The 20,610-nt window shown below is 37.2% G+C and overlaps 1 protein-coding gene across 2 annotated transcripts in view; it reads right to left on the bottom strand.

Moving 5' to 3' along the window:
• Positions 1 to 2,293, bottom strand: part of HOMER1 (homer scaffold protein 1) — a 163,835-nt gene extending 161,542 nt beyond the window's left edge. The window contains exon 1 of one of the 2 annotated variants that reach the window (XM_051991805.1): positions 1,214 to 2,293. In XM_051991805.1, the coding sequence (XP_051847765.1) occupies positions 1,214 to 1,218 (5 nt within the window). In that variant the 5' untranslated portion in view covers positions 1,219 to 2,293. The remainder of the gene's footprint in view (positions 1 to 1,213) is intronic. The other variant, XM_051991806.1, reaches the window with a different exon arrangement.
• Between the last annotated feature and the right edge of the window lie 18,317 nt (positions 2,294 to 20,610).

Here is a 20,610-nt window from a genome sequence, read left to right as displayed (position 1 = left end):
CAGTTCCAACACTAATAAAACTAGCAGTATTTTCAATCATGTTTTTGAAATTATGCAAAAAATATGCTTAACTTTATATAAAGTATTGCTTTACCCTGATATCATGATGATTTAAAATTAGGAAACATCTACATTTTAAAAAGTTCTATTATTTAGAGGAATGTGGGCAAGGACTGGGTAGTTCCCCATTAAACATAGGGGGAAAGATTTGAAGCCTTTTGAATTCCAACTAAAGCAGTTAAGTGAAGCTGCAAAATAAAAGATATTCTAGATCAAGAGAAACTCTCCCGAAACACGGGAAGCCCATATTTGGTTGTGATTCTCATTTTAATCTTCAAGGGACAAGTTAATTCTTTACAATTCAGCTTCTAGGTATCTGCTTAGTCTGTACACTCTTGTACAACAGAAAAGCAGTTTATAGTGGGATACATTTAATTTTTTAAAAATGTCTTTATTATTCTCCAACAGCCCTGAGATATACTGTAGTGGAAAGAGCAGTGTAGTCAGGAAAGACAAGAGTTCAAATCCTATCTCCGATTACCATTAGCAGGGCACACATGTCACTTGAAAATAAAATTCAGTTCTTCATGCATAAAATTGATTTAAGAACAAGCTGTATAGTGAATTTACAGGACTGTGGCAATGGGCAGTTAAAATAAATTGTGTAAACTGTTTTGCACACCTTAAAACAGTATAAAAACATTAATTATTGTTGTTATTATTTTAATTCTACTACTAGAACTAACATTTACAAAGTGGAAAAACAGAGAATTCAATCTCCCCCCTCTTCTCTCTCTTTTATTTTTTTGGGGGGGGAGGGAAGAAGGGGAATGAAGGAATCTACTGTGAAAACCAAACAATAAAATTTTATAATTATGGATTTGAAAGATTTTAGAACTCTAAGAAGATTTTTTTTTTCCTGTTGGAATACCAACATTCAAATTCTGATTGCATTCAAAAATATAAATTCAAGATCCTAAAAAAAAAGACAACTTCTTAGTACTTAAAACACCTTTAAAATAAGAGGTCCCTTAAGGGTTAGTTCTGGCACAGGCAGTCTTTAAGACTAAACAGTAACTTTAGCCAAAGATAGAGAAGTCTTTTGTTTAAAACACACCCATCCCAAAGGTTCCATCCAACACTCTCCTCCTTCCCTCCCATCTTTAATTTCCCCTCAGAAAACTCAAAGCCCCAATCAATGCAAAATCCTTACCCCATTTTGCCCAGTGAAAACTTCCACCTAAGTTGCTCTACAGAAGAATTTCCTAAGGAGTCTTTTCAGTGGCTTTACTGCTGTTGGTTCCCCACGTGATCCGCGCGTGTCTGGAGGTATTTCAAGGATGCCGAGACAATTCGGCTCGTTTCCTCAGGTAAATGAATCTCTCGCGTGGAGATCCCAAAATGTTCAAAGCAAAGGAGGTGGCATCTGCTTGTGAGAGTTAAAATGCCGCGCTGGGGAACAGCAGAGGCCAATTCTCATTCCACAGCGTGAGTCCGCGTGGGTCGATGCACAATCCAGATTCATGGAGTCCTATAAGAAAGGAGTTCGGCGGTCGCTGCTCGCATGTCCTTTTGCACAAGGATGCAGTCCCCGCGCCAAGAGCAGGAAGGATGCTCGTTTTCTTTTTCCGAGCTGCAGGGAGAGCGGGCGGTGCGTTCAAATCTCCCTGGCACCCCTGCAGGTCTACCGGGTGGGGAGCGCGACACAACGGGGCATGCAATTTTAAAATTTGTAAAAAATGGCAATCAAAATGCTAAAATGGGGATGAAATGCAACTGTTTCTGTCCCCTTGTAAATAGAAAAGATTTTTTTTTAATAGAAAAATCTCAAAGCGCAAACCTAACAGCTCCCAAACGTGCACGATACTCCACGGAGGCGAAATCTTTTCCCTCCCCCTCCTCTAGGATTCTGAGCATAGAGGAGGTGGGGAACAGGAAGAGAAGGCTGGGGAGGATCGATTCATTCTCCAGAAGAGAATAAATGAAGCCATTTCAAGGCTGGCAGCAAGAGGGGAGAGCAGCAGCACATCTCCCGGGAGGCTGAGAGATAAGAGAGGGGGGGAGGGCCCCAAAATCTCACCTCCCTCTAACCCCTTTTCCTTATTCGTCTAAACACAATGGAGCTTTGCCTTCGCTGGTCCCTTCATTCACTGCTTTAAAAAAAAAAAAATCAAAAAAAGATAATATATATATTCTCTCTCTTTCTCTTTCCTTCTATCCCCTTTTTAATGCCAGAGACTTCGAACTGCCTAGCCAGCAGAGAATGAATGAATCAGAAAGAGCCGAGCCCCCCACGCTTTCTCCCCTGCACCGAGCCCCCAGCAGTACAGTGCGGACTGGAGGCAGCAGAGAGGGAGGGAGGGATGGTGGGGGACAGAGGGGAGGAGATATTAGTATCAATTGGCTGCACGGGCCCCTCAGAGGATGTAATCGGTTCTGCCCACCCGCGGGGGCCGGGGAAATGTGGCTCTGAGGTGCTCGCTGGCAAGCTTGCAACCAAGGGAGCCAGTTCACATGCCTGGCCAGTCCCTCTCCTCCTATGCCTCACACCTCCATCCTCACCCGCCCCCGCCTCGATCTCTCCTCGCTCTCCCGCGCTCCGAAGAGCCGCTTCAACCCCGACCGGCCCTGCTCGCTGTTGCTCTTGCTGCTGCTGCCGCCTCCTCCGCTGCCGGGCTCCGGGGCAAGCAGGCGGAGAGGCTGCTTCCCCCACCGCTGGATACTGCCTGGGAAAAGGAGGAGGAGAAGGAGGAGGAGGAAAAGGAGGAGGGAGGGAGAATGGCAGGCAGAGCAGGCAGGATGCGGGAGGAGGAGGAGGAGGAGGAGGAGTGAAGTGGGGGGAAGGGAGGGTGGGAGAGCTCGTCCCTCGGTCCCTCCCACTAGCAGCAGAGGAGGCAGGCACGAGCAGCAGCAGCGAAGGACCGGCCGCTAACCCAGCCCCGGGAGAGGAGAGCCAGGGAAGGAGACGGGGCCAGCAGCGATGGGGAGAATAGGGGTAATGCTGCTAGTGCCGCAGATGCCAGCGGGGCGAAGAGGCTAAGCCGGCTCTCGCGAGGAGAGGTCACTGGGCCCTACCCCTCAGCCTCCCTTATATGCCCCGGTTGGCCAGCTGCACGGTCTGCTCCTCCAGCAGCTCCTAGCCCCTGCCCCTGTTGCTGCTGCCGCTGCCACCGCCGCCGCAGCCTCTTCCCGTTCCCACACCAGGCGCGCTCGCTGTGTCTCCATCCTCCCCTCGGAGGACCTTTAAATAGCAACGTCACCGCGTTCCCCTCCGCACCCACGTCACCCGCCGCTCACGTCACCAAGGTGCGGGGGATGATGTCACGCGGCCGGAAGTACTGCTAAATTAGGGAAGAGTGGGGGAGAGTGGAACGGGCTGCCAGGTTCTCGGTGCCCACCTGCTCTAGCATCTCTTTAAAGGCCAAAGCACAGGAGAGACAACCCAAGAGGGGATCGGAGAAGGAAGTGGCAGGAGGCAGGGATTTTCTTGTTAGCAGTAAGCCAGATCCTAGTGAATCATTCATAGCAACCGCGCCCGAGGTGTCAAGCAGGTGATTTCCTAAATCCCACTCACTGCTGCTTGAGCTCCTTGTGTCCCAGCCAGCAATTGCGTGTGGGAGGGAAAGCCCTGGCTCTTACTGGTCGCTAATAATGATTATACTGCATCTTAAAATCGATAAAATTTAACGAAATCATCATTTTAAAAGCATTGATTAAATGCCATGTGGGCAGGGTACTCTGCAAGTTTTAAATTAAGAGAAGTTCTTGATTTCTTGAAAATTACTTACCAAAAAAAAAAATCTATCAAAAAGGAAGAGGCTGCCTGATTCCAAGTTTTTGTGAATCATGATAATTAAGAAATTCAATAGCTAAGAAAGCAGCGAAGCAATTTCCTTTTTTTTTTTTTTTAATAAAATCTTGTCATAGAGCTCCCAATAGTGTGGGTCAATTCTGATCACAAAAGAATACCATCACCAGAGATAATTTTCATTTAATGGTTTAATGTTTTCTAATAAAGTTCTATGAGATATGCCTTTGTCATACTCTCATTTTTTGGCTTTTTACTGAAAATACCACCGAGGATTATCATTTATGTTAATTATAGAGGCAGGCTAGGATCGACAGTCTAAAGAAATTTAAAATCAAAACATTTTCATTTCTTCAAATGTTTTGGATATGAGCAAAAAGCTACATTACAGTGTTTCTTCTATACTTTGCAGTCAACAAGAATTTATTAAGTTCCACCTATGTGCCAGGCACTGTGCTAAATGCTGGGGATACAAATATAATAGTGACTACCCTGGTCCACACTGCCTGAAAGCCGGTTATGTTATATTGCACCTCTCTCCCACAGTTCTCCAGTACCTTTTTTTTTCCCCTGAGGTAATTGGGGTTAAGTGACTTGCCCAGGGTCACACAGCTAAGAAGTGTTTAGTGTCTGAGGCCATATTTAAACTCAGGTCCTCCTGACCAGGGCTGGTGCTCTATCCACTGTGCCACCTAGCTGCGCCAGTTCTTAAGGGAATTAGGGATGTCTAGGCTCCATGTCATTGGTTCTATTCCCCACCAATATTATTCCTTTATTTTTAAGCATCTCCTACAAGCCAGTTCCATTTAACCACTTAACAGATTGATTTTTACAAAGGAATATTTATTTCAAAGTAAAGCAAGAACAAACATGCAAACATGTTTTTCATGGTTTTTGTTTGTTTTTCCCCAACATGGCACAATTCCATTCCCCCTTCCCTTACACACACACACACATACATTCCAACCCAAGTCCAACTCCCACTGGGCTCATGTCATACCACCCTAACTTATCAGGGCTTTCCTAAGAGACCCCCCTCCCCCACTAAAAAAAAAAAAAAAAAAAAAGCCTAGAAATTCCAACAACTGTATTTAGAATTGAAAAGAGCAAATGAAAGAGATCCAAACTCCAAGCCTAGGGTCACAAGGCCTAAAAGAGCCACTTCTCTCTAAAACTCAGTTCACAATGACTGTCCATTTACTGAATAGGATTTTCATCCCTCTGGACACAATTGGAGAGAAATTAAGAATTTTCTAGTCTGGTCATTTTAAAGATTCAGCCAGTTCCAGCTACCTAGCCAATGGGAAAAGGCTACTTCCACTCACATAGAAGAAGAATGCAGAATATCTTCTCTCAGTAGTTCTTTAGCATCACCCACATGTTAGATTTTCTTGGTATATACAAAATCAAAGCCCCATTACATAAAGAAAAGTAAAAACCAGTCTCTGTTCTCAAGGAGGTCACAGTCTCCTATTGCACAGCAGATTGTACTTCTTCCAGATCTGAGCAACTGCTCTTCATGAGCAACTCTGGCCAGAAAAATTATTTAGCTGATGGCCAAGCTAGTGGACATGAGCCTCTTTGAAATTAGTTACAGTAGTTCTGAAACAGCAGACACATAGTCTGTGGTTGGTCTGAAATTCAAGGTCTTTCTAGCTTGGAAAGATCTACCACAATTTTTGCTCTACCATCATAATCTTTGATAATCCAGAGTCATGGGATCAAATATTTAGAGCTGGTTGGTAATCTGAAAGATAACCTCCAACCCACCTTCACCAGTATAAGCCCCTGATTTTATAGTGGCTGTAACCTCTCCCTGATGACAAGGTATGAGAACGGGACTTTAATAGAGTTCTTAACAACAGAATAGGACTTTAATGGGCTTTAATAACCATCTAACCTTACTAAGATTTGCTATTTGGAATCAACCAATAGAAATGCTATACATGTATATAAATAGTATAAACAGAATGCAATCTATTTGAATATAGAATGCTATTCTACAAATCTACATAAAAAGAGTTTGAATTATGGTACCAGAAACATAATTATCTATAATGGCATATTAGATTATATTTTACAATTTTCAAAAAAACTTTCTGCTATATTATTTTATTTGATACTCACAAGTACCAAATTAAATAAGGTAATATTTCTGTGGTACCTTAGTACAAGTACTACTATTCTCATTTTATAAATAGAAGAACTGAGACCAGCATAAGTGACATGTCTAAAATAAAATTAAAAAAAAAATTAGTGAGGATGAGTTGCAAACCAATTCTAGTGCAATTATAATGTGAAGAATCCACTGTTTGAATCATTCAAACTGTAAAGAATTTACTGTTAGTTTTTAAAAGACTAGCAAAAATTTAGGAATACTTTCCTGTGATCCTTCGAATGTAACATTTAGACCTCTCTCTGACTTTAGAATCTTTTTTAATTTAAAAGCAGTGAGAAAAAAAGTTAAAATGCAGTTTTTATGTAGCTAATTGAGTGCTATATATTATCATATTGAAAGGGAGTTGTAATCATTTTAGTTAAAACAAATGGATTTTCTTATCACTTAAGTCTAAACATTGAAACTCATGTTTTTCAAATAATTATTTCATATCCTTTCTATAAATTCAATTTTTAATTTACCTATTTCTCTCCTGCAATTGATTTCTCTACTAACTACTTTTTGTTTGAACTAAATTAACTTTTTTGCCATTTTCATTAAAGTTCTGATTTGGGCATTTTTCGAGCAGTTCATTGCACATTTGTATCATTGGTTCTTATTTTTAAATCTTTTTTTTTTTTATCTCAGTATTACCTAACTGTCAGAATCATCTGTCAACTTTTTTCTTTTCCTCAGAATTGTTGACCCCTTATTGGAGATTCTGTTTAGCAGAGAATTTCTTCTTATCCCTTTTGTCTGTTCAAGAATTGTAAAAAGCTTTGATATATGTACAAACACATATCAAATGGTGACCTGGGATAGAATTATCCAAAGTTTTATCTGATTACATCACTTCACCTTTTACTCTCATTCTAGAAAATTCATCCTATAAATGGTCAATCTTTCCTCCTGGCATGTGTGGGATGAACTATATCTGGGAGCACAGATGCCCATGTTCAAGGGGAACAAAATTCTATTTTTATGAAATTTCTATTCAGAAAAAAAGTGGATGCAAAGAATCTCCTCCTTTGAAATGTTTCTAGTGAAATTTTCAAAGGTACCCAGAAATCATGCATCACTTTTCCATCCTAAAAGAAAAAATAGTTTCCACCCCAACAGAACAATTTAACTTAAGTATCAGTCACTGAAGTCTATCTTTTATTTCTCCATCTATGTTTCCAAGTAAAGTCATTATATTGTTTTCCAAAGTTGCAACCTTCCTAGAAAGTAGAAAGTAATGTATTTTCTTTTATCATTAAGAACAAAACTGCTTTAGTATAGAGTTTCAGTTTTAACAGTTCCTGTTTCCCACTAACATTTTGAAATTTGTAGAGAGGTTCATGAATACCCTCTGATTTTAGAAACTGTGGGCGAAAGCATCTGTTTTAGTTACAGAATTTCCTTCCATGCCCTTAATAGGAGATAACAATCTTCAATGGGGTGTTTATAAATGGGTCATGAGATATGTCTATTTCAAAGAAAGGACATTTGAACACAGGAAGGCCTTCCAAAATGCTTTCAAGTACCTGTTGCATAATCTCAGAAAAGAGACATTCCTTAAATATTACTGGTTTTCTTCAGCTTCTTTTTAAATTTTTTTCAAAAGAATATCTAAATAGCAAACAAAAAACAGGTAAATAGATGAGTCATCCAAATAGCTATTTGAAGAGGAAAAACAGAGTTACTTAACTTATTTAAGCCTAAATTTCCCCATCTGAAAAGACTATACTATGTATATCACAAAGTTATTGTATGAAAAGCAGTGAGCAGACTTTAAGGCAACATACAAATGTGACCTATTTCTGGTTCACATAACTTAACTTAAAATTTGAGCTCTCTAGTAAATTGAAATTTTAGAAGATTATGTAATATTGGATTACTTGCCATCTGGGGGAGGGAGGTGGGAGGGAGGGAAAAATTTGAAATAAAAAGTTTTACAAGAGTGAATGTTGAAAATTATATCTATGCATATGTTTTGAAGATTAAAAACTTTAATAAAAAAGAATATGTATAATTTAATGAATAAATAAGGGGGGAAGCATTTGTTAAACACTTCTATAAATAACATAATGTAATGGAATAGGCAATATTATATCATGTAACATAATATGATGTAATCACAGAAGCAGGAAGGTGCCTTCATGGGCATTTAGTCCAGCCTCTTATTCCCTATATGACTAACAGCTATAATGTCCTAATCTATTTAGTTTTTGAAAAGTTTTAATTATTTATAAATCATTCTTTATGTTGTGCCAAAATTTGTCACTCTGTAACTTATACCCATTTTTATTGATCCTGCCCTATGGAACAGGGCAGATTTTTTTTTTTACTGTCTCTTTCATAAAATTGTTCTTTAATTATCTGAAGATAACTATCATATTTATACTTGGTTTATTTGTATTTAAATTTATATTTATTTCTAAATAAGTCTTTTTCTGGACTAGTCTCAGTTCCCAGAGAACAGATAATAAAACATATTTCTCTCCATTAAGTAGAGAGATGAGGGATTATGAGTGTGGAATGTTGCATATTACATTAAATATAGTAGCAGGATTCGCAGACAGATTAACATCATTTCCTTTTTTTTTAATTTGGGTTACTAGATTTTCAGATCCAGGTAACACTGTATAAGTGTCATTTAACTTTTTTCTTGTTAAAGGAGAGATGTAGAATGAGTACATATATTAAAACATGGCTGTGACTTTTTTTTTTTTTTTTTTTTGGCAAAGCAATCAGGGTTAAGTGACTTGCCCAGGATCACACAATTGGTACGTGTCAAGTGTCTAAGGGTGGATTTGAACTCAGGTCCTCCTGATTCTAAGGCCTTTGCTCTATGCATTATACCATGTAGGTGTTCCTGACTTTTTTAAAAAAAGGAATCAATAAAACAAACAAACAAAAAATCTTAAGTGAATCATGATTCATTAATTTGTACAATTCTTAAAATGGTCCAGAGAGAGGCAGCTAGATGGTGCTGTGGATAGAGCACCAGGTCTGACGTCAAAAGGACCTGAGTTCAAATGTTATGTCAGACACTTAATTCCAATTAAGTAAAATCAGACACTTGTGTGATCCTGGGTAAGTCACTTAACCTCAGTTGCCTTAGCACAAAAAAAAAAAAAAAAAAAAAAAATTGTTCAGAGAACAACCCAGTCATCCTTCTCACCTTCTGGCATTCCTATCTATTTTCTCTTATAAATCTTGCATAAACTATCTCCTCAACAGAGTTGCAGCCTTCCTTTAGGTGTTTTGACCTAGCATGAGAACCAATATAGTACTCAGCAGTCAATCTATTTTTCCTCATTCTTAAAAAAGGGAGATGATGGCACACTGTAATTTGGGCTGATCTGTGTTTTGTTCTAACCACTATATATGGAATGAAAGGATAGTAAACTGAAAAAAGAAATCTGGCGAGGGAGTTTATTAAAAGAACTAGAAATTTTAAAAAATAATAAATTTTATTTCAATACATCATATCATAATAAATAATTATAGTTGTGATGCTTACAACATGATCCCAGATGTAGCTTCTTCAGTGCACAATTCCAAGAAATAGTTCAATAAAATAGAATAAAAGAATGTTCACAAACTTTCCCTTTCAGAGTTTTCAGCATGCTTTATAAAGTATTATCAATATTGTTTGCTTTGAGAGGTTTTTAAAAAATCTATATTTTATTGTCATTCCAAAGTTATTTTCATTTGCATAGTTGTAACTTCCCTAACTAGCTGGCTGGGTGTGACTGGCTGGGGTTTATATCACAAAAGAGCTCTATAAGCTACCAAATTAAAAAGCTAAATCTCTCTGCTACAATGAAGAGGCTGCACTGCAGGTGAAGACTACTTAATGACAGCAGAGAAGAGTAGTAACTTCGGGAAGGGAGGGCAAGGAATCATTATAGTTCAAGATCTGCCACCGCAGCAGAGAAGTACTAAGTTGATAAAGCTAAAATAAACAAATAAATAATTAATTTTTAAAAGCTGCATCATAGTCAATGACCAGAAGAGAGCAGCATCTGCTCAACAGAAATGCCCAGTAGAGAGCAGAGATTCTCAGGAGAGAGCAGCATAGGGAGTAACTTAATGACATTGCCAGAAGACTCTAGCGGCTCTACTATAGGTATGTTCCCTGGGTGTGTTCCTTTTCTCATTAGTCATGGGGTAACATGTAGGAGAGAGCAATGGGAAGGATGCTTGCTCACTTTTGAGAGTCTAAAAAACTGCTCCAGATATAAGATTAGCATTCACTCAAAAATCATAGCTCATGAGCTCCTATGGGTATATTTACTCTTATCAAGCTAAAATGAAGATATATTAGTTCCAAACAAAAGACTGATTAAATAATCAAATAGTATGCCAAAATAAGTAACAAGAAAGCTTCCCTCCCAAACATAAGGCTCATGCTTAAATTACCATAACATCGATGGTATGTTTACTATTTGTGTGGTTTTGTAATAGATTAATTTGTGTTATTCTTATCTTCTTGATACATTTGTCATTTCTTCCAAATTGTCCTCCTTATGCTTAAGAAGCACCCACTATTATATTTTAATTGAATTGAATTATACGTGTTTTCATCCTCAGTATCTAATCCATACATTAAACACAATGATTCTCATTGAATTTTTGGTAATGATTAAAATTAAGTATTGACACAAGGACTTTATCACATCTGGGTATGGGAGAAAAAGTGTCCACAACCATCTGATAAGACTAGAGGGGGGGGGCAGCTAGGTGACGCAGGGGATAGAACAACAGCCCTGAAGTCAGGAGGACCTGAGTTCAAATGTGATTTCAGTCACTTAACACGTCCTAGTTGTGTGACCCTGGGCAAGTCACTTAAGCCCAATTGCCTCAGCAAAACAAACAAACAAACAAAAAACTAGAGATGGGAAATATTCTGCATAGTTAATAAGGAACATACTTTGTAGCTGTGGTTTTCTACTGATATGCTCTCCATCCAATTTTTTCTGGGTAAGCTAAGTTGCTTTAATTCTTCTCATTTCTCCATTACTTCTAACTACCCCTCAAGCAGAATAAGTATACTAAGTGTGGATACTGCATTTTTAATTAAAATTGTCATTTCTTATAGCAAGATCTATAAATTCATGGAGAATTTATTTTTTCTCAAGTGTACCTTTGTAAAAATTTTTAAAGCATTTATGAAATGTTAAGTTGCATAGACTATGTAGAAAGTGACCCCAAGGATGGAAATGCTTTCAGAGATTGTGATTCCTCATGATGTTTGAGAGAACCAGCTATAGATTTTAGAAAAGCATTGACATTTAAAGTTCAGAAGGAAGATAGCTGTACTTATGGGCAATTTCGTAAGTTTCCAGAAAGGGAAAAAAAGGACCTTCAGTAACCAGGAGTTGGGAGGCAGCCCCTTGGCCACACATATGTCTCATTATCTAATTGTACTTTACATTTAAGCTCTCTTCCCAATTACCTCAAATGTGCAAGGGGAAAATGTGTCCATGGGCTTTGTATGTGTGTATGTGTATTTTGTAACTACAATTCTTGTTATATCATCTCAATTAATATATACAAAATATAAAAGGAAAAAAAGACACCTTAAGTTGCTTGTTTATTTAGAAATCAATTAATTACTTCTTGGTTGAAGATGTCTATGGTTAAGAACATAGAACTGAGGTATGGATGGCAAAATCTTTGTATTTCTTCTAAACATCTTTTAAATTATAATTTAATAACTGCTGGAGTCATTATTACATGGATCTCTCAAAGAAGAATGGAGGCCTATTTGTAGACATAAAGGGCTTTCTTTTTGGTCTAGCATAGAGCAGCTGGCAATTCCAGCTGGTAATATAACTTGTGAGCCTACCCCCCAGCACATCCCAGATAGCAAGACTGGGGGACAATGTGTTATTAAACCATCTTCCTTCAGTGCAATCACTGTTGAGATCTGAGTCACATAACATCCATGACTAATAAAGGTCCTTCACTGTTTCATAGGGTCAGTTGTGAAATATGGGAGACAATGGCACAGGACCACCCAGAATGGCATGTCTCCATCAAAGAAGACTCTGTGCACTATGAGCAAAGAAAAATCATAATGAGCTACCAAATTGAGACATTTTCATCCCAAATGTTGAAATGGATATTTGTGTCTGGTTTATGGTAGAGCCTTGTGAGCTCAAATTGGACTGATCAACTAAAGTCAAATGCACTGTACCTTGACCCCAACATGGTGATAACCTTGGTCCTCTGAGAACAAAGGACAAACAACAGAACAGGCAACTAAGTAGTATACTGGGTAGAGTGATGAAATGGCAGTAAGGAATATCTGAGTTCAGAGGTAACTCTGGACAAGTTTTTTTGTTTGTTTGTTTGTTTTTTCCACTTCTCCCATCCTTAATTTCTTCATCTATAAAATGAGGAATTTGGATTCAATGGCTTCCAAGGTTTGTCCCAGTTCTCAATCTATGGTTCTATGCTATGTTTCTCTCTTCTAACCCCCTTCATAGGGTTACCTTATGTGAAATTTGTTCATTTGTCTTTTTTATTTGTTACTCTTTTGTTGTATTTGGCCTGTAGAGAGGGAGTATCATTTTAGGCAGGGCAAAGCCAGAGTAAGAAATAATGCTTCAGGTCTTGTCCAGAGCTTGTATCTTCTTGCCTCTATCTCTCATGCTATATTCTCTTTCTTTCCTTAGAATCTTTGGCTTTACAAGCTGCTCAAAATTTCTAGCAGAGTAGAGCAGGCAGAATTAGTAGACTTCCTCTCCATTCAGCTATTTCACTTAATAATAATAATAGTTAATAGTTATATAATGCTTAGAATATATCATGTACTATGCTAAATACTATGCAATTATCATCTCATTTGATCCTCACAACAACCCTGAAAGGTAAGTGCTATTATCTCCATTTCACAGAGGAAAAAGCTAAGGCAAACAGAGGTTCTGACTTGTCCAGGATTACACATTTAGTATCTGAGACTTATTTAAACTCTGATCTTCCTGACTCCAGGCCTAAAAATCTATTCACTGGGCCCCCAGGCATCACAGCTCTGGAAGGATATAGTATTGCTATGTCTCCCAGTGTGGCCTATTTCAATAACTTGATTGAAAGATTAAAGGATTGAGAGGCAAAAGAACTTGGTACAAGTCCTTATTCTGACATAGCTTTCCAATTTTCCTCTATAAACTGAAAGAGTTAAATAAGGTATTCTTAAGGGCTTTTCCAGCTGTAATAGCTTATGAATCTGAGACAAATCAATGGCTAAATATTTATTAAGTGCCTACTATCTCCCAAGCACAGTACTAAGTTCTGGGGTTACAAAAAAGGGCAAATATTGCTGCTGCCCTCAAGGAGCTTATAATCTAATAGGAGAACAAATCTAGACAAAGTAAGCTATAGAAAGGGGCCATTAAATAGTGTCAGTGCACAGAGTGCCAGGATTGGAATTAGGAAGACTAATCTTCCTGACTCCGAATCTGGTTTCAAACACTTCCTAGCTATGCAACTCTAGGCAAGTCACTTAATCCTATTTGTCTGAATTTATTTCCTCTATAAATGAGCTGGAGAAGGAAATGGTAAACTTTTTTTTTTACCATAAACCATTTTTTTACCATTTACCATAAAAAAAATGTTTTTGCTAAGAAACCTCCAAATGAGGTCACAAAGAGTTGGATATGACTGAAAAACAACAAAACAACAATAAAGCTATGAACAGGATAAATAGGAGATCATTTGCTGAGAGAAGGCACTAGAATTAAGAGGGGTTGGCAAAGGCTCCTAGTAAAAAATAACATTCTAAGTTGAGATTTAAAAGAAGCCCAGGTACTGGGGAAACCAGAGAAAAGTTCCAGATCTTAGAGAGATTTGGACACTGTTGGACTACATCTAATATTTTTTGTTTTTATACCACTTTTATTTCCAAATATATCTTCCTCCTCTCTCTTAACTCAGTCATTCTTTGTAACAAAGAATTAAAAGGCGGGGGAGGGGAATCAATTCAGCCAAAATAACCAATACACCAGCTAATGTTTTTAGTGTATGTAATCAGCCTCAATTTCAGTAAGAGTTGATTGAGCCTTTCTCTGCAACCCTGAATAAGTAATTTTTTCCCTCTCTATTGACCTCAGCATCCGAAATCTGTCATTCTCTACAAGGTGGTGTCTATCCTTAAACTTTCCTGTTTCTTGCTCTGATTCTTTGCCCTGTGTGCAAAAATTCCTAGTCATGGCTCTGATATAGATATCATTTCATTTGCTCTTCATAATAACTCTGTGAGTTAGATATCATTATTAGCTCCATTTTAGAGAGGATGAAGCTAAAGCTAAAAGGTTAAAAGCTTTGGCTGGGGTCACACAGCTGTTAAGTAACAGAGACAGTATTCAAACAACTGTCCTCTTGGCTTCCGCACAGTACCTTGTCACTATATCCTAGGCTCTCACTAATCAGAGAACTAAAGAGTTTGTAGGCTTCTCTGAATCCCAGAGAGAAAATAAATTGAACCAGGTCAATTCAAACTTAAATAGAGGAAGAACCCCTATTGACTATGTGCAGCCAAATCAAGATTCAGACTGTTTAGTGAGGGAGAAGGTAAACAGACATTTCCCCATGAGGGTTTCATAATCACTTCTTCATGATCTTGTCTCTTCTTTCTCAAGTACCACACCAAAATAAACCAATAAGAAAGGAAAAAAAAAAGAAAGAAGCAAGAAGCTTCCGTTTAAAATTTTCACTTCCCTGCTCTATGTCAAAAGAGGTGACATTGAAGGAAACATTTTTTGATGCAATAATTTATTTGAAACATAGCTTTAATCTAATTAGATCTCAGGAATCTTCAAAACTTTTTTTTTTTTTTTTTGATCTTTACCAAAGAAAAGAAATGGATAGGGTTTTAAGAGATTCATTCCATTAACATACTCATGATTGTCTAAAATCTTAACCTTCTTCAACAGGCTTTGTAATATCACACCAGAAGAAAAATATCAGAATATTGGTACTCTGGAAATTCTCTGTGTCCAATATATCTCCTGCTGGGCGTCTGAGGATGGATTTATTGAGAAATTCCTTATGTTATTACCTTGTCAGTAAGCTTTTTTTTTTTTTTTTAATGCTGGCTTCTCCTTGAAGAGATCTCCTTGGAGGTCTCATATATTCATGGAGATGAATAAAATTATAGCTGTCCCTTAAAAAAATTTTTTTTATAAAAGAAAAGAATCAAAAGCTTAGCTACTTGTATAGTGATATCATTCATTCTTTCATATAATGAACATTTATCATAGAGTTATTGCTTTGGAAATGTACAGTACTTCAGGAAACTCTCTATTCCAATCTTCTTATTTCACAGATGGAGAAATTAAGGACTTTTGTTGTTGTTTAGTCATTTCAGTCATGTTGATTTTTGTGATACCAGTAAGGTTTATTTGGCAAAGATAATGAAGTGATCTGACACTTCTTCCTCCAGTTCATTTTACAAATGAGGAAGCTGAAGCAAACAGGGTTAAATCACTTGCGCAGGGTCACATATCTAGTGAGTGTCTAAGGCCAGATTTGAACTCAGGAAGATGAATTTTCATAACTCCAGGTCCAGTCCTCTATCTACTGTACCACTTAGCTCTTAAGCCACTAAGACTTAAGCATTTTAAATGATTTGTCTAAGAAGCCAGGACTAGTAAGCATCAGAGCTTAACTAACTAGTAACCTAAATAAATAAAAATCTAAAGCTATTCCTTTTGAAATTTCTTAAGACACAATAATTTGCTATTACATTCTTATAGGCTAAGTCAGAAAAGTTATGGAAAGGTTTAGAAAGGAATTGGTGCTGGGTAATCTCAGTCTTTTTTTTTTTTTTTTTCCTGCCTTGCTAGGCCATTCATATGTAAAATCTTTTTTTTTTTTTAATAACTTTCTATTGATAGAACCCATGCCAGGGTAATTTTTTACAGCATTATCCCTTACATCCACTTCTGTTCTGATTTTTCCCCTCTCTCCCTCTACTCCCTCCCCCAGATGGCAAGCAGTCCTTTACATGTTGAATAGGTTACAGTATATCCTAGATACAATATATGTGTGCAGAACCGAACAGTTTTCTTGTTGCACAGGGAGAATTGAATTCAGAAGGTATAAATAACCCTGGAAGAAAAACAAGAATGCAAACAGTTTATATTCATTTCCCAGTGTTCTTTCTTTGGGTATAGCTGCTTCTGTCCATCTTTGATCAATTGAAACTGAATTAGCTCTCTTTATCGAAGAGATCCACTTCCATCAATCTCAGTCTTTCAAAGAGCCACTGAAGATCCTTAAATTCTTACCAGGTAGTTCCAATAGGAGAAAGGCATCTGAAGCCAGAGGAAGCACACTCCATCCTGAACCCCACTCCCAGAACTGGACTGGGGTTTGGAGGAAGGGAATTAGTCTGCTCTGCAGTAGTACCTTATCAAACAAAATGGAAGTAGAGGAGAATGGTTCACCAACACTATGATGTGCTCTGCTGCTTTGCCTTCGGAGAGTGACCCTTGCAGCTGGATATGTCCCCTAATGATCATGCTGGAGCAAGCAAGTAGGGCTATATTTCTAAAGCCTTTTCACTATAGAAATTCTCTCTGTCACCATTCCTAGAAGGCTTTAAAACCTGGAAGATCTCTCTGTTACTTCAGTATCTTCCTCTGATTGATTAGTTCTTTCTGAAACCTCCATTTTAACTAAGAACCCAAACCATCATGTGCTTCTTCCATCCCTTCAAAGTAGATTAATGTAGGTTTCTACTACACATCTGTCAAATTGGCTAGAATGACAGGGAAAGATAATGTGGAATGTTGAGGGGATACAGGAAAACTGGGACACTGATACATTGTTGGTGGAATTGTGAATGCATTTAGTCATTCTGGAGAGCAATTTGGAACTATGCTCAAAAAGTTATCAAACTGTGCATATCCTTTGATCCAGCAGTGCTACTACTGGGCTTATATCCCAAGGAGATTTTAAAGGAGGAAAAGGGGCCTGTATGTACAAGAATGTTTGTGGCAGCCCTGTTTGTAGTGGCCAAAAATTGGAAACTGAGTGGATGCCCCTCAATTGGAGAATGGCTAAATGAATTGTGGCATATGATTGTTATGGAATATTATTGTTCTATAAGAAATGACCAACAAGATGATTTCAGAAAGGCCTGGAGAGACCTATGTGAACTGAAGCTAAGTGAAATGAGAAGAAGGGGAGATCATTATACATGGCAACAACAAGACTATACAATGATCACTTCTGATGGATGCGGTTCTCTTTAACAATGAGATGATTCAAATCAGTTCCAATTGTTAAGTAATGAAGAGAATCAGCTACACCCAGAGAGAGAACTATGGGAAATTAGTGTGGACCACAATAAAGCATTTAAACTCTTTCTGTTATGGTTGGCTTGCATTTTTGTTTTCCTTCTCAGGTTTTTTCTTTCTTTCTAAATCCGATTTTTCTTGTGCAGCAAGATCACTGTATAAATATGTATACATATGTTGGATTTCACATATACTTTAACATATTTAATATGTATTGGACTACCTGCCATCTAGGAGAAGGGGTGAGAAGGAGGAGAAAAGTTGGAACACAAGGTTTTTCAAGGGTCAATGTTGAAAAATTACTCATGCATATGTTTTGTAAATAAAAAGCTATAATAAAAAAAAATGTAGGTTTCTTAAGGTTACACACACACACACACACACACACACACACACACACACATATAATATTACCAGACCTGTCACATAGCCCCATTTGATCAATGTTTGGGTTTTAATGGTTCAGAATAAATATAAATAGCAATTGTTTAAGTTTTGGCCAGAAACCCTGAAGGTCTCCTAAACAGATTTTTTTAACTAGATGAAAGAGGCCATTTTTTACCTCATTTTTTATCTAACCTTAATCACACCAAATGGACATTGTTAGGGAATATCTGAAGAGTTGGGAAAGACCTTAGCTACTACACTGGGGCCATCTTCAATCGTTCTGATCTATATTTTGCCTCTGGAACCAGATAATTTTGGAAAAGAGATGAAACTGGTGACTTTGCACAGCCCTCCCTCACTTAAATCCAATTTATGCAAATCATGGCATCACTTTCCTGATGTTATTGGGCCTCTATGAGAACAAAGGACAAATAACAATTGATTGTTTACAATACTAGTAATCAGATCTTGAGACTATCCTTAGTACCTATGTAAGGCATATTTCCTTAGTCAAATGTTCTTTAAATCAAGTTTCAAAGTTACTAGATGTGCTTTCAATCTATTTTATTTCTCTCATATATTCCTGAATGTACCATTTGAAACAAAATGACAAAATATCTATTATAGAAATGTTCACTTAAGAGAAAAATAATCAAAAGAAAATCTTTTAAAAATCAACAGATATTTATTTTATGCCTACTGTATGCAGGACATGAGAAGAGGAATTTCTTATTGTTATCTAGTGCTTATGAGGAAGATGTCAGACAACTGCTCTTTTTTTTTTTAATATCCCTAAAAAATTGAAGAAGTGATATTAAGGTGGAAGGTTTTAGTAGAACAAGTGAAAAAGCTTCTTGATCTTCAGAATAACACTGGAAGGAACTTCTAGAATCTCTCTCTTCTCTTTTCTTCTCTTCTTTCTTCTTCCTCCTCTCTCTCCCTCTCTTCTTTTCTCTCCCTTTCATTTTCTCTCCTCAATTTACAAATGAAAATAGACTAAACTGTACTGAACAATTTAAATTGGGAACCAGTTAACTATTTGAGGTTTTAATACAACTGATAACTAATCAATTAACAAACACGTATTAAGCATTTACAATGTGTCAAACATTGTGCTGGGGTAGAAGGAAGGGTAAAAGAGTATCCAACTCTCAAGGAGCTCACAATCTAATGGGATAGTCAAAAGCTAGCAGAAGTACTTTTGTGTCAGGTAGAAATCTGAAGGATGGCAAAAATCCAGGCTTCATTCATTTTTAGGAAACACATATCTGGTAAAGAACCAGAATAAAAAGTATACCATAATACAGTTAGAGAAGAGAGATTGTACCCTGGAATTAGAGAATGTAAAGGAAATATCTTTACAAATTAATTTGTGATAAGGTATGTTTTCACTGGACCAGAAGTTGCTGAGCAACAATAGCAGAGAGAAAATACACTGCCTTCTTTTCAATAGATTACACTAAACCTGAACCATTTCTGTTCTCTAAAAGGATAAATAAGTGTTCAAAGATTCTACTGGCAAACAGTTTTTGGAAAGCTTACCTTCTAACCTTGGACCTGCATATTGATTGTTTTTCATTACATTTATAGCTTTTTATTTTCAAAGCATATATACATAAATAATTTTCAACATCCACCCTTGCAAAACCTTGTGTTCCAAATTTTTTTCTCTCCCTTCCCCCCACACCTTCCTCTAGATGACAAGTAATCCAATATGTGGTAAACATGTGCAATTCTTCTATACATATTTCCACAATTATCATGCTGCATCAGAAAAATCAGATCAAAAAAGAAAAAAAAAATGAGAAAGAAAACACAATGTAAGCAAACAACAAAAATGTGAAAATACTATGTTGTGATCTACATTCAGTTCCCACAGTCCTCTCTTCTGATACATATGGCTCTCTTCATCACAAGACCATTGGAATTGGTCTGAATCACATTGCTGTTGAAAAGAACCATGCCCATTAGAATTGATTATTGTATAATCTTGCTATTGCTGTATATAATGGTGTCCTGGTTCTACTCACTTCACTTAGCATCATTTCATGTAAATCTCTCTGGGCCTCTCTGAAATCATCTTACTGATCATTTCTTATAGAACAATAACATTCCATAACATTCATATAACCATAACTTGTTCATCCATTCTCCAACTGATGGGCATCCACTCACTTTCCATTTCCTTGCCACTACACAAAAAAGGAAGCTACAAACATTTTTTGCACATGTGGGTCCTCCTTTTTTATGATTTTTTTTGGGGGGATACAGGCTCAGTAGAGATACTGCTGGATTAAAGGGCATGAATATTTTGATAGCCCTTTGGGCATAGTTCCATATTGCTTTCCAGAATGGTTGAATCAGTTCACAACTCCCCCATCAATATATGGTTCCCAGCTTTCCCACATCCTCTCCAACATTTATCATTATCTTTTCCTGTCATCTTAGCCAATCTGAGAGTTGTCTAGTAGTACCTCTGAGTTGTTTTAATTCTCATTTCTCTAAACAGTAGTGATTTTGAGCATTTTTTCAAATGACTAGAAATAGTTTTAATTTTTCCATCTGAAAATTATTTATTCATATCCTTTGACCATTTATCAATTGGAAAATGGCTTGAATTCTTATAAATTTGAGTCAATTCTCTATATATTTTAGAAATGATGTCTTTATTAGAACTCTTGAATGTAAAAAAAAAAAAAAAGTTTCCAGTTTATTGCTTCCCTTCTAATCTTGTCTGCATTGATTTTGTTTGTACAAAACCTTTTTAATTTAATATAATCAAAATTAACCATTTTGCATTCCATAATGTACTCTAGTTCTTCTTTGGCCATAAATTCCTTCCTTCTCCACAGATCTGAGAGGTAGGCTGTCCTTTGTTTTTCTAATTTGCTTATACTATCACTCTTTGTGTCTAAATCATCAACCCATTTCAACCTTATTTTGGAATAGGGTTTCAATGC

This window comes from Antechinus flavipes, chromosome 1 (genome assembly GCF_016432865.1).
Source record: "Antechinus flavipes isolate AdamAnt ecotype Samford, QLD, Australia chromosome 1, AdamAnt_v2, whole genome shotgun sequence".
Classification (NCBI taxonomy): Eukaryota; Metazoa; Chordata; class Mammalia; order Dasyuromorphia; family Dasyuridae; genus Antechinus; species Antechinus flavipes.
This window is presented reverse-complemented; position numbering and strand designations above follow the sequence as displayed.